General features: G+C 38.5%; 1 protein-coding gene across 3 annotated transcripts in view; it reads left to right on the top strand.

Moving 5' to 3' along the window:
- The window catches only part of GLRA2 (glycine receptor alpha 2), a 130,449-nt gene extending 116,506 nt beyond the window's left edge, over positions 1-13,943 (top strand). For all 3 annotated transcript variants that reach the window (XM_031596079.2, XM_031596078.2, XM_090125287.1), the window contains one exon: positions 12,566-13,943. In XM_031596079.2, the coding sequence (XP_031451939.1) occupies positions 12,566-12,844 (279 nt within the window). In that variant the 3' untranslated portion in view covers positions 12,845-13,943. The remainder of the gene's footprint in view (positions 1-12,565) is intronic.
- Positions 13,944-14,843: the final 900 nt, after the last annotated feature.

Here is a 14,843-nt window from a genome sequence, read left to right as displayed (position 1 = left end):
ATTCTCTTAATCATTCAAAACAAATAGCCTTATTTTTTATACTGATGTTTATTTTAGGAGCCATTCCAAGACTGGCAAGCTGAAACCATCTATTTAAATGCAGCAAACACATTTAAAATAACTACCACACAGATTTCCCCTCAGGAGGTGCTCCAGTGGTCTCATTCTTTGAAATATGAATGTGTGGTGAAATGGAATGGTGGTGGCCCTGCATGTGGCAGGGGGGTTGGAGATTCATGATCCTTGAGGTCCCTTCCAACCCTGGCAATTCTGTGATTCTGTGATTCTGTGAAATATTTTCTTCCCTCAGATCCAGAGAGGGGTAACTCAGCCCTTCATCTGATGATGAGATATCATTCAGCACAAGGTCAAGCAGTGACACTACATATGAGCAAGCTCCTGGCTCTTCAGTAAACCATCCTACCACAATGCTGATGAAGACTTGTAGAGACCCCAAATAGCCATTGAACAGAGCATGCATAGCTCAGCCTTCTGTCTTCCAATGCTTCAGTGCTTCAGTAGCCAAGTTTGAGGAGAAGGATGTTTCCAGTGTTGTTCAGACTCCATGGGCTTGTTCTACTATTTTTGTTCCTTTCCAAATTATGGGGAGAACATCTATTGTAGGAGTGTTTATTATGTTGTAAGAGAAAGTAGTATTTTCTATAAAGCTAAACTGAATGACAGCTAAAGAAAAGGCACAGTTAAACTTTCTTGTATAGCAAAATTTCGTCTCCACGGGAGAGATTCATTTTAACATATTATTTGTAAGAGAGCTAAAAAACAGTGTTCTTCTATTGTCCTGGTGTCCAGACTCTGGATGAAAATCTGACCACCTTTCAGTCTGTCAAAATTCTAGTCAGACATGAATGAACAATAATTTAGGGAAATAACACCCTTATTATCAGAGATTTTTTTTTTTTTTTTAAGAACATAATCAATGTTAGTGATCTCTAAACTCTTTTCTCTAAAAGAGAGCTGAGAGTAATTGAAGACACATTTACAAGTACGAACTGTTTGCTAAAGATAAATGATGAAGTCCAAATGTTACTTTTCTGTTGAGTATTTTTTCCTGTAGGTGGTGTGTAAATTGATTTAGAAATTAACACAGTGCTATAAATTTAGCACATATAAGGAAAAGCAGATTGTACTGCTGTGATTAGACTTGTCATTGGAGTACTCTAGAGCATGCCAAATCTCTAATCTATTGCTATATGAACACTTTGCCCCACTATTGATTTTTCTGTAGACTGGAACTACATGTAGAATGCACAAATGATAACTCTCTTTGCTGAACATTAAACCAAGAATAAAAGGAAAATCCCACTTTTGGATTTTGCTGAAATTATTATATTCATTTTCCAAAGCCTCCATTTGATTCCCGTTGCAAGCCCTGGACATTCAGAACAAAGGCACAGAAAGATCCTTGGGACAACTTGCTCAGTGATCTCCAGGTTTCCACACTGGTATCACAGCTTGTGCATCATGAACAGTAGGATAAATGCATAGCGATACATTTCAAAATACTTTATGGTATTGGAAATTCTCTGAGCAATTAGAAGCTCTGTATATATATAGGAAGTAAGCTATTTTTAAAAAGTAAACCATTTCCTGATTGTTCTTAAAAGGTCAAATAAAATCTCTCAGGTCAGAAGTGGTGTTGACAAGTTGGAGCTCTATTTTAATGATTTGTCTTTTCTCTCAAGGATGAGAATTTATTTGTAGAGCCCAGAAAGGTCTGCAGAGGCCAGAGCAGACAGGGGTTGAGGAAGGAATTGAATTTTGCAAGTAGAAGGTGGAGGACACATGTTCGGAAATCAGCAAGGGTGAAAGCATCAAAGAGGAGATAGGCGGGAGCAGAACCAGGAACTAATGATTCAAAATGTACAGTAGAAAAAAATGGAAAAGGAATCACAGAGAAGTGACATCTGTAGGAGGAAGGAGACAGTCTGAGATTGGCTATAAAAATAATTCCCTTAATTGATTTGTTTGTATTTCTCACTAGTGGTTTTAAGACACCATCCATGTTTTCAACTCAGAGGACAAACAAGTCTGGTTGATGTTCACTCACTGAGAATGAGCCATCGTGTTGCTTGATCCTGGCAGAGCATTCCTACCTGGTATTCATAAGCCTGTTGGAGGTCCAGTGAGGTAGAAACCTGCGTTGCCTTTGTCTGTGGGGTCTCCTGCATTGCTTTGTGCTCTGACTTAGGGGCACATTTTCTGTGCAAAACCCTTCCTCCCCCAGGTTTAGCCCTTGAAGCTGATATTGAAAGTAGCACCTTGATATAAAGTGGCCATAGTCCCCTCAAAGTGAGTCCTGACCTCTTCAGTACACCCAAAGATAGGCATTGGAAACTCTGATTTAGAATTTATTACTCAGAACACATAGAAGATGAAGCATGCAATATACATGTCTGGGGAAGGCTGCTGGAATAACAGGTTTTAGTGATTCAGTTTGTTTGTTTGTCTTTGAAAAGTGATGTTATCATTGTACTTTTTCTTCTAGTTAAATTAATGGGGCATTTCATGCATTTTTCTTAGTCATCTTAAGCAAGACTTGAGTTCAGACGAGCAACTGAGATCCTCTCCCAAGGATACTCTTTCCTCTGACTGCAGTAATTCTGTCACATATCATCTGCCCTTGCCTTTTATATACTGTTATATATCTACTATTTTAAGTTATCTTTTAATCAGTTTTGCCAAGTAATAAAAGTCCACTACCAGGCAAACTATTGCTTGGCTACCGGTCTGGGCAGATGGTCTTTCTGGGGTGGTGCCAGCATCCCACCAGTGAGCCTGTTCATGGCAGAGAGGATTGGGAAGGTTTAATGACCCTTGGTTGAATATTCTGTATCTCTGCTCCTGAGAACCACAGTCACATTTGAAGGGGAAGCTAGTAGGAAAGTTTGCAAAATGGAGGTTGTAGCTTGAGAAATGCTCTGGTGAGAGCTCCTAGCTTTAAGTTGGAAAACATCAACCTTAGCTATGTGCATTTCTTACTAATAGATTCCTTTAGCCAATGCAAAAGGCATTAGAGTACTAAATGAAGTAAAATGCACATACGCATTTATATGTACTCATACCAATAGAATGCCTGCATGTATATGTAATTCTGTGCTTAATACAGCAGAAGAAAAACTACCTACCTCATTTTAAATGAAATCTTATTTCCTTTCCGTTGGATGAATATTTCAATGACCTTGTAGGATTTGGGGATTTATTACTAACCAGATGAGGAAAAAATAAACCATCTGTGTAAAGATTGGACTATCAAGTTGCTATAGTATTGAATGCCATTGATTTTTACCTCATGATGAATGGTTTTTTTGCTGTGAATAAATAAATAATATCAGACCTTTGTAGAATAACCCTCAAAGAGGAAAATCAAAATGAAACTGTGAAAGTGGATTTGTGTAGCAAATTTCTAATATATTCAAACAGTCAAGATGTTTCTAAGATGCAACAATTTAATTTCAGTAACAAAGTCTGGAGTGCAGGTAGCTGGCAAGTGCTTTGTTTAACCCAGTCACGCTTCTGAGCTATGTGAAAACAGCTAGAGAAATGCAGATTGAGATCTTGGCTAACAAGGACAAAATTATATGCAAATCCAGGATGGATAATTTGTGTAATGGAAGATAAGAAAAGAAAAACAACCCCAAAAACATTTATTATTAGGAGCCCATGCTAAGAACTGATAACTGAGAAAGGAAGGCATCGATTTATCAGTTGGTTTGTCTTCTCAGTGAAAAAAAAATAACAAAACTTATAAAATTTGCATGTGAACATTTCAAGATGATGCAGATATTCCTAACTAATTTTAGCCACAGAATTTAAATTATTAATATAATTTGCAATATTTAATTTGTTTTGTGTGGTATTTGCATAAATTAAATGCACGAAATCTGTCTGAGAAAGCACTAGCAATCCCTCCAAGTGTTTGCTGGGGCTTGTGCTGGTAGCAAAGAGCTCAGAGGAAAGAATGCATCCACAGAAAGAGAAAGGAGGCCTCTTTTCTTGTCTTTCCCCATCTTTCCCCTTCCCTTTCCCCTTTCCTTTCCCTTTTACTTTTTTTCTTCCTGTTACCCTTATCCACCTCATGCAGGACTGTAGAAAGAGCCTCTCCTCCCCTTTCTCCCACGCATTTCTGCAGATGCTTCCCACTCTAAGCATACACCAAGTGAGATGCTGGTGCTGCCCCTCAGCCATGGGCACTGGCAGCAGCACTTTATCCCTAACACCAACCCAGGCAGGATGGGTGAAGCACGCTGTCCCTGCTGCAGGCTGGGCTGCAGGCTGACTGTTTGCCTGTCTGCAAAAGTTGGGGAGCTGGGGGAAGTGAAACCAAAGCCTGAAGAAATTGCTAGTGGCATTTTGTTCTGGAGGGCAACCTGCATAAATCAGATCACTTAAGAGTCATTTCTGGGCCTTGTACACAGATATACTCTTGTTTATTTTTTCTTTTTTTTTCTTCTTAATTTCAGCTGTTCAGTAAATAACACGCTGAGATGCTGAGGTCAGGGCACAGGGGTGCTCTAAAGAAGTAATTTTAAAAGTATTTCAGCTGAGGCAGACAGCAGTGAGAAATTTCCCAGAAGTGGAATAGAAACCATCATCTCCCCCCCCCAAAAAAAAATTAAATCTGCTTGGAGAAAAGCACCAGGAAAGCCTCGGGGGAAACTCCTGGGGAGGCAGGCACTCAGGTACCCCCAGCCCACAACTGGGGGCTGTGAACTCAGCTCTCTTGTGTGCTGTGGTAGGAAAAGCAATGACTGCTCAGTGCTTCTTTTCTCCCCAGCATTCTTCGTGCTTTCCCCCACCCACAGCGCCCTGCTGCCCTCCCTCCTGTGCTTTGATGGGGCCATCTCACAGCTGGGTAAAATGTCAGAGTAGCCTCAATTTGAGCGCTGGCTTTGCAGTTTACTCAGCCTTGCTCATTGACAGGGTGACAAACTGGTTGCCCTGTATCCACCAGCCTTCTGGTCAAAGCAGATTATCCTAAAATCTAGGTCATTACTATGCATTTGTCTGATGTAAAACAGACTGATTTGACATTCCCACTGCTGAACCAGTCAGCCTTTGCTGTCATTAGAAGAGGACTGGCAGGAGAGCTAACTTAGAGCAGCCCTCAAATGCCACTGTCCTCAGAGGATTTAATATGCAGGTTGTACAACACAAAGCAGAGTCTGAACACTGTCATTTAAAAGACAGGGAAACTGAGGCACAGTTTTTCTGCTAGGAATAGCTCTGCCCTTATTTAGGAGCTATAACTCTCTATTGCAACATCTACAATGCTTCGCGAAACAGCAGTTCCTCTAATTCTCCCTCCCTTCCTCACAATTAAAATATTAATCATATTATATATAAAACATGAAGTTGAATAAGAAATTTATATTAACTTCATTTACACAATTGAGAGAAACAAGTCTTGCTTCACCAAAGAAGAAGGAAAATCTTTTTTTTTAAATAATAAACTTATCACCCTTACTGACTGTATAATTTCAATTATTAAAGAATTTCTAGAAAAACTTAAATACCACTTACAGATATTCCAAGGCAGGAAAATATTTTTGCTCCACAACATGTTTAAGTTATGTTACTCTTTCAGCTGGATAATGTTCAGGGCGAAGCCACATTAACTACCATTTCATTATTCTATTAACAACAGTTCACTTGCTGTTCTTACAGAAAGAGTAAGTAAATCAGTCATGCTTCATAGATTCTTCTGCTGTTTATTGGAGGTAGGAGGTATGATTAGGCACAGTTTTCTAAAACAAACCTAAATTTGTCAATTGGAAACCTTTACTGAAGACAATGACCAATTTCTCTTCCATTAATTAAAATGATGCCAATTATTATGAAATGCCTAATTTACTTAGATTTTATAAGGCACGAGTGTCCAAATGAGAGAAAAAACAAACCTCGCTGAACAGGAAAAATAGGTATTAAGAGAGAGAAAAAGGGCTGCCACTGTGATAGCCACCATTATGGCACACAGAATGCTGATGGGACAACATCACTCTGTAGGGTCAGCCAAAGACCATTTATGTTTTTGATGAAACACATAGATGAATATTTAGGAAAAAAGAGTTCCTAGGGCAATTTTTGGGCCCTGTTTGATCTGTACTTTGGCAGCATTGAGGTGAGAAAGTGACAGTTTTACATCACTTTCTGCTTCTCTTTTGTCTGGAGGAGGGGAAACAGCATCTGGCATAGGTGAACTGAGATCATGCAGTTTTAAGGAAGGAGCAAATCAGAGAAATCTTTACTACCAAACGCCAGCAGAACTTGATCCATCCTTATTATTTCCCACCATACCCTCTGAAGAACTGCAGCACATAGGTTTGCTACAGGAGTGTCATCCCTTTCTGCATCAGCAAGAGTTAGCCTCAAGGCACAACCATGTGAAAAGAAGAAAAATGACACTCAAAGTACTACAAAGTAGTGGAAATGCAGGACATTTCAACACTATCTCCAGCTCCCAGTATATTATTAAGAGATGGAAGATCTGAATTCTAAGCCATGTTATACATGGTGAAAATGAATGGCTTCTCTTCCAGGATCCAGAAGTGGCCAGGCATGGATGCTTAGAAAAGTTGTATTTCAAAGCTCCATAAAAAATCCAGAAGGACTTTTCTATCTTCTGAAAATAAGCAATTGAGGATGTGCTTTTGCATGAACTAAGGTTACATATTCAATATCCACACGTTAGCCTATAATTAGTGAATCTTTGCCATTGTCCTGTTTTCATCCCCACAAGGTGAAATGTAAATGCAGGTAAATGAAAGATAGTTTACTTTTGAAAAATAAATTCCCTTTCTCCTTCATTGTGTTCCTATTTCCTGCATGGGAGAGAAAGAAAGAAAATTAAAAAAAATACCTTTACCTATTCATTTTCTCTCCATTTATTACTTTTCACAATGATTTTATGACTTCTGTGATTATCTTCCATCTCTAAAGCACAGTTTTTCTGCACTGAAGAGATCTCAGCTACTTTGCATCCTCATGCATAAAAAGTTTTTTATCATTATTGCTGCTCCTCCTGGCACTTTGTCTAATTCTGTCATGTCTTTCCTTTTTTTGGATGACCAGAAATGTTCCTCATGTTTAAAGACTGGCCGCAACATGGGTGGATAAAGTGGCAAAGATTTTCTGATTTGTTTTCTTGTTGTCTGACTTCCACTTAGCAGTGGACTAATGTTTTCATTCACCTCTGTGGTAATTCCCACAGCGATCACCCAAGAAGGAACCAATTTTCTGAGCATATTACTGTCTATGTCTAAATGGGTTTTTTGCAATGAACTTTAGCTTGCACTTTATCTACTACACTTTTGTTACACAGTCACTAAGTATTAGATATCCTTCTGTTTGGTTGATATTTGTCCATTCTGAATAGCCTTTTTCTCCCACCTGCCTTCACTTGGGAACCTTTTCCTAAGGTTATTTTGAAATCTCTTCCATATTCCCAGCTCTAGTGCAAATGCTTAGGAGAATCTCACCAGAAAATTCCTCAGTTATAAAACTGATCTTCTATTCCTAAACTCCATTATTGCTTTTTAAATGGTTAGTCCATGAAAGGACCTTCCCTCTTGTCTCCTGACAACTTAGTTTTGTTAGAGTCTTGTGTGGGAACCAAGAAGGATTTGAAAACCCAGCCGTGCTTCTCAGTTGGACTATCTTCCTCCACATACTCACTGACTCCTGAGAACTGAATTCATGTAAACAAGACTGTCTTTGCAAAACCATCCTGTGAATTTTGTAAGGTACTGAGAGATGAGAGGTATTAGAAAATCATAAAGATTATTTAGGAACGAACTCTCCAAAGTTATGTTGCTGTCTGATTTCTGTTGATTCCATTTTGTTTTCAAGTCTAAACTTATTGTGTTTTTCTAACTTTGTGCTTATGAATGCCAAAAGGAAATTTTCCCTGATGTTTTCTACCCTACACCTAAAATTAATCTTCTATGTCCTTGAAATTTAATTAAACTAGATAGTCATTTAAATCGTTTGCCCACCATATGTTGGAAAAAGAGTAGCAAAATTAAAAGAATAAATCACATCAGAGAGTAAATTAAATACACTGTTTGAAGCCAGCCTCTCTCTCATTTTCCTCATTGTTAAAATGAGTCAGTGCTAACAATAAGTATTTAAAAGTGGTCTGGACAAAGAACATCATAGAGAAAGTGATGCATGCAAGGCAAGGAATTGGCTGATTGTCTAAACTGTTTTTTTCCCATTCTTGATTGCTTTGGCCTGAATTTGATGGTATGAATTACACTCTGGTCATGATGGAGTAGAAATTAAAGATTCACAAAAATGGAAGATGAATAAGAAAACCATATCAAACCTTCGATTTAGATGTTGTCAATCATAAAGCCAAGACAAGAGAATCTAATGCCATCACATTGCAGAGCAAATAAAATGACTAAATTTATAAAAGAAAATTAAAAATTTGGAAAAAAATATTCTAATTTGATGAGATTGATGAGATTAAAATTGTTTAAAGGCAACATCTAAATATGTTCAGTATGACACCACAAGATAATACACATAACCCTATTTAGGAAACTAGGTGGTGTTGAAAATGTGTTTGTAGGAAGCATTTGCCCTGTTCCCAGGAAATGTTATTAGCTTTTCAGAGGGTAATTATAAAATACTCAGGAATGTGAACATATGAGAGAAAAATAGTAAAAGAACCCTTTCATTTTACTATTTATTTATTTTCTGTTTTTCATCCAAGCTTGTGACTCTTTTCCCCAGGTCTTTATCAAGGGCAGATTGAGTTGTGGGTATGTATTATGCAAGACTACTTCATGTCCCTTTAGAAGGACTAAGTAAATCAATTTAATAGCAGGGGATTCTGCCACTCTGGTTCCAGTGGCTTCTTACCACTCTTTGATTTTAGTTTCAAAATCTGTAAAAACACAAATAACTCAGAATTGAAACAAGCAAGATCCTGTTTTGTTTAAAATGAATGTTGTATGTGTAGACTGATGAAAACAAAGATAGAAATGTTTGCAATGAGGTTTGTACTTTTACCAGTGACTAAGCCAGTGAAAAAAACAGAAGACTGTCTTCAGATGAGACTACACAGTAGGATATGTGAGATTGTGGAAACTGAATATGACCTTGGGAATGAAGAGTGATTCTGTAGCCATGTTAGAAAGTACCTGAGGTAGGATACCCAGTAGTTCCCCAAGCCTCCAGGTGAAAGGAGGTTGTTAAGGGAAAGTGTCTGAGGTCAATTCTTCATCTCACACACTAAAACATGAAAAAAAGGGTTCTCTTTGTCAAAGAAACTAAACTTGGTATCCTATTTCCGTGACTCCTCCCCAAAATCTTTTATATATGACAGAATACTGGAAGATACTCTGAAATGTCACATTATAGCTTTGCAGTAATACAAAAGTGCTTTAAGTATAGTCTCTTTAACTATGTTTGTATTGCTAAAATAAAGCACATTGGGTATTTAGTTGTTCCTGGGACCATGAGGTATCACCACACGGCTAATGGTCACAGTATGTACTGCTAGGCTTCAGTGGAGAAGCTATATTTTGGAGAAAAGTTGCCCATTTCGTCCACACCATAATGAGAAAACCTGTAAGCAGCATGGACCCTGAGGTTCCAGTGCTAGGGTTTACCCTGTCTCTCTTTCTTTCAGCAGCAGAGAGGAAGTCTTTCATTCCTTTCTGCTTTATTTTGGGTGGAGCAGATTGAATGGCTTAGAGGACCAACAGAACATACATTTCACTCCAGTAATACTGGAAACATATTCTCACTACACTGAGGTCTTTCAGGTGATGCCTGGTCAAATGGGAGAGCCTTGATGGTGTCAGGCATTGTCAGTGAGAATGCAGATGCTGGCAATGCTTAGAGGGCTAGCGAGTGCCAGACTGCAAAGCCACTTCAACTCCTGGAGGGCCTTACTGTTGAAAACCATGAGATGAGGATGGAGCTGAGGGCCACCAGCTGTGCTTTGTAAGGACTGTAGCATTACTTGATTACAGAAGGACATAGATCACAGAATCCCAGCATATTTGAGGTTGGAAGAGACATCTGGAGGTCATCTCATCCAATCCCCTCCTCAAGAGGAGTCTTGGTGCTACTAGTACCAATTTTCTGTTGGAAAAAAGTAGCCAAGTAGAAACTTGGGACTATTCCCTTCATTAGTTATTTAGGCTTTGTAATGAATTTTTCTGGTAAACATAAAAGCTACCGATATGCACACTTTTTGCAACCAGCAAACACCACCATGTTGGGAGAGCAAGTAACAAGCCAATTCAAACTTTCATCAGGGAGAAGGAAATTGAAATCTGCTCAAGCAGAGAAAGCAGCTGAGCACATACTCCTCATATCCCAGAAGAATACTGTACCTCTTGTATCCAGTGTAAATTGGCATCTATGAAAGTTCTAAATAGAAAGGTAATATGGGGAAACTTTCCTCTGGGTTTTAAGAGAAAGAACTGATCCAGTCAACCGTCTGGTGGGGGGAAATGTAGAGCTCTGAATACTGTTGGGAAACAGATGGCTTTTTACTACTAAAGGTTTTGTGCTGAAGAACTGGTAGTATACAATTTAAAGGTAATTTTCCCTAATCTTAGATGGCTTCTCACTAGGGTTACAATAATGTAAGCTCAAAAACAGGGCAGTAATATTGAAGATGAATTGCTCAGCCCCTCAAAACAAAGCTGTGGTTCAGCAGGGTGTGGAAGTCTGGCTTTTCAAGTCCTGCATGAGGTTCAGTATATTTTATTTCCCCCCATAGATTCCTCACTAGTAACAGAAATTAAACTTTAAAAAAGGTGAATGAAGTACATATGGTAACACAGCTGCTCAAAATCTGTTATCTTTTTAATCACCTTTCATCTCCTGGGCATGCATTTTATCCTTCAAATTCAGTAAAAAGGGAAAGTGCAATGGAGGCAGCTCCCTGTATTATTGGAGGACACTGTGGTGTTGTTGAGTCATGCAAGAGAAGTCTTGCATAAAACTATCCAGAATTTAGGTATCAATGGCTTTATCTTTAGAATAGTCTATAAATTTATAAGCATCTAGACAAGTAGAATTTGGTGTTTTTCACAGAGGAACTGCAAACTGTAATAGATAAAATTGAAATAGGAGAAATCTAAACTTTTTAATGGTGGTGATCTTCGGAGATGAAAGAGATATGAATTCTGGATAGGTGCTCAAACAGCCTTACAGTAATGCACCTGTTCATGGGTAAACTGTAGAATCGTCTTCATCCTGAAGTGACAAGGTCTCAAAAGCACTGTTTATTGCTTATTCTCCTTCCATAAGCACTCAATTCACCTCAAAGTAACTATTCCTCATTTGATATTTTTGGATCTCACCTCTGGTTATTCTCATTTGCATGTTAGCTCTGAGGTAAGGAGAGCAAACCTGATGATATAGCTAAATCCAGTGCTATAGACAAGAAGAGAGAAAAAATGAAATTATTGAAAGCAGTGCTGCTATGAAAGAGCAATTATTTACATCCTGGTTTGGAGTAAATTGTTGTCAATCCCTATCCCAAAGTCAGCAAACATGCTCTTTATTCAGTATCTTACAGCTCTGATGGTTTTTTTCTTGCACTCTCTTATTCTCTGTTAGGATCAGAAGGCTGTGGGTTAGTGAGAAGTATGAGGGAGTATTCCCTGAGTGAGTGAGCTGCTTGTGATCTCAAGAAGAGGTCATTTAAATTCAACAACGAAGTATTTGTCAGTCAAGGAGAAAGTGTTTAGGGCATCTTCTGGATCTACATTTCATCACTGCCAGAATAAAAAAGAATAAAACTGATTTTGTTTCCTTTATGGAGGGCTTCCAGTGACTGTTAACTAATTACTGTGTTACCAGACAGGAGAAGTGGCTGTGAGATTTTACCAGCATAAACAATCTCAGACTTTTCATCATACAGTCATGATGATGAAGTTAAGTGCTAGACACTCATCTTTCTAAAACCAATTATTACCTATTTAGACAAGAGAAAGAAAGGAGTTCTGCAAGATGGTTTTATGTTAGCTTGCAATATTGCACCTAACTTCCTGTTACCACTAAATCCAAGCATTCAGTGTCCTTCAAAGCATTGATTTTCAGAGCATTCCTATGAACATAGGAGACGATATGATCAATCCTTGTTTTGTAGATCTGGGATGGAGGTGCAAGTTAGACTGGACCAAGGATATTCTCTTCCATGAGCTTTGGCTCCTGGATGCCCAGGCCATTCAAATCAACCCTGCCAGAGCAGACACCCTGCTGCCAACATAAATCCAAGGAAACGAGAAATCTGTGAAGTCAGATCTCTTTCTTACGGGGCTGGGATACAACTGGCTACTCATTTGGCTTGGTTGGCTTGGTCATAGAGAAAAGCTCAGGTTCACAAACATTGGCATTCTTCTTATTCCCTTGTCTTATTGCTTGAGTTTTAATTACTTGTCTTTTAAATCTGGATTTTGTATTAATCAGCTGGTTTACTTAGGTGCTCTGGAGGGATGCATCTCAACTTCTCAAGTGTACAGCATGCTCGATAGACAGGTGATTGTGTCTCTCATTTGTCTTCTTTCTCTCCCAGGAAGATGAGGTTGCTCGTGACAGTCGATTCAATTTCAGTGGCTATGGCATGGGTCACTGTCTCCAAGTCAAAGATGGCACAGCAGTCAAGGCTACTCCACCAAACCCAACTCCAGCACCACCAAAGGATTCAGATTCCATCAAAAAGAAGTTTGTCGACCGTGCAAAAAGGATTGATACAATATCCCGTGCTGCATTCCCACTCGCCTTCCTCATTTTCAACATCTTTTACTGGATAACATACAAAATTATACGGCATGAGGACATTCACAAGAAGTAGGGAACTGGCTTGCCAGGACTTGTCGGCCAAAGTGATCCACATGTAAATAAACAGTGAAATGTCTCTCTGTTATTTGGATAAAGGGTTTCTTTTTCCCCTCAGGACTGAAGAGAAAATGAAAAAGGAAAAGAATTATAGAAGGAAAAGTGATTGCATGAAACAGTATGCCTGAGACCAGTCAATAAGAGTTCCCCTTATGTACTGTCAGTGTTATTCTTCCAGATTCAGCATTGACCAGACATCTGTAAAAGGGGCCAAATTTTACTCAACTTTATCACCAAGATATTATTGCTTGAAAGAAAAGAGAATCAGAAAACAAACAATGCTCCTAAAACATCTACCAAGAGACTGTGATGGCTACAGTGCAGTGAGTTATAAGAGGACCAAACTTTTTCAGGATAATGTTGCCTTTCTATTTGAAACAAGTCTACTGAGCTACATTCCATGACCATGTCTGTAGTTAGTGGTTTCACCAAGGAGTCCTTTTGTGGGTTGTAAATTATTTCTACTGACAAAGGAGAGGAAAAACAAAAACAAACAGATTTATACTTTACTATTCTTGTGGGTGTGCATTTTAATATTATCTTGCTTTACTAGAATTGTAATTTTGGGGTTGAACTTGTGTGTTGTGTAATTTATTTGATAGCTGACACTCCAAAACCAGTGAAACTGCCCAGTTTATTTTTGTTGGAAGACAGTGCACTTACTTTGTTTTATTTCTGCTAATTTTACATGCAACTTGAGGTGCCAAATTGTATTTTACCTATTGTGCTACCCTGTACCACACTACGTAGTAAGAACTTGGTTCCTCAAAGGTGTAGCTCAGTTTAGCATTGAGTTTCTATTATTGCTCTCATTGTAGCTGCGATCAATAGCTCTATAGGTAAACACAACTTGTTTACAGACTTCTAATTTATATCTTTACTCAAAGTGGCTATCATTTTAAATATCATAATTAACCTAAGAATTTTAAAACTGTACTGTGATTTTCAGAACCTGTTACCTTTTGGTGCCAGATCTGCATTATTCAAATCCTTGCTACATGTTTTAAAGTAGAAAATAAAACTTAAAAAAAAAGATGGTATTTTTGCTTACACAGAAGAATACAACCTGTAACATAAAATGAATCAAACATTAAAATTTTACACTTGCTGTAAAAGGGTTTATTAAAAAAAAAAAAAAAAAAAGGTATTTGTTCAATTCCAATAAAGCTAAATGTGCTACTATCATTTCCTATGCTCTTTTTTTCATTTGCAATAGAGCTGTTCTCACCAGGTCCCAGCTCTTCCACTGTTCCACTGTTCTGTCAAGAGCAAGATGGTCAAAAGCAACCTTTTGCTGATGCGGTCTAGTGTGTGCCTAATTTTGTATCAATCCTACAGTAAAAGAGATGCTGCTGTCCCTGGGATTATGTCAACAAATGTCTCAAAAGTGCAGCTAGAATGTGACATATTCCACAAGTCGTGCAAGGCTGAGCCCAACCTGAGCAGCTTCCACCAGCTGTACCTCCCATGACTAGGGAGGGAATCTAGAGGTCTTGACAGGCTAATTCCCAAGCAGTTATGTAAATTTATGACAGAAAGCCAAAGTTGTATACTGTTACCTTTACCCTCCTCATCTGTAAACATCCCTGTCACTTACACTTGTGACTGAATTGCAATAGCCTGCTTCATGTCTTTGAGACTGTGGATCCAGATGTGGACTTTGCAGCACACAGCTATAAGCATCAACTAAATTGTTTGCTAAAATATTCTGCTAATCAAGTTTGAGGTATGCTGATAACACTCATCATGATACAGAAGAGTTCTTGGCATGCTGTGCAACGTTCCTGTGAACCATCTCACCCAGATGGGATTTGATATCAGGCTGGTATCAGAGAACTTTCCCTTAAAGAGCATGACTGGCACCAGGAAGATGTAAGCTGGCTGAGAAACTGCCTTCAGATAAAAAGTCAAATAACAATGGTAGGTTGCCTTGCAGAACGACACAGCTTTCCTAA

This window comes from Phasianus colchicus, chromosome 1 (assembly GCF_987193195.1).
Source record: "Phasianus colchicus chromosome 1, bPhaCol1.hap1.1, whole genome shotgun sequence".
In the NCBI taxonomy this organism is placed as follows: Eukaryota; Metazoa; Chordata; class Aves; order Galliformes; family Phasianidae; genus Phasianus; species Phasianus colchicus.
Note: the sequence above shows the minus strand (reverse complement) of the source record. Positions and strands in the feature narration are given on the sequence as shown.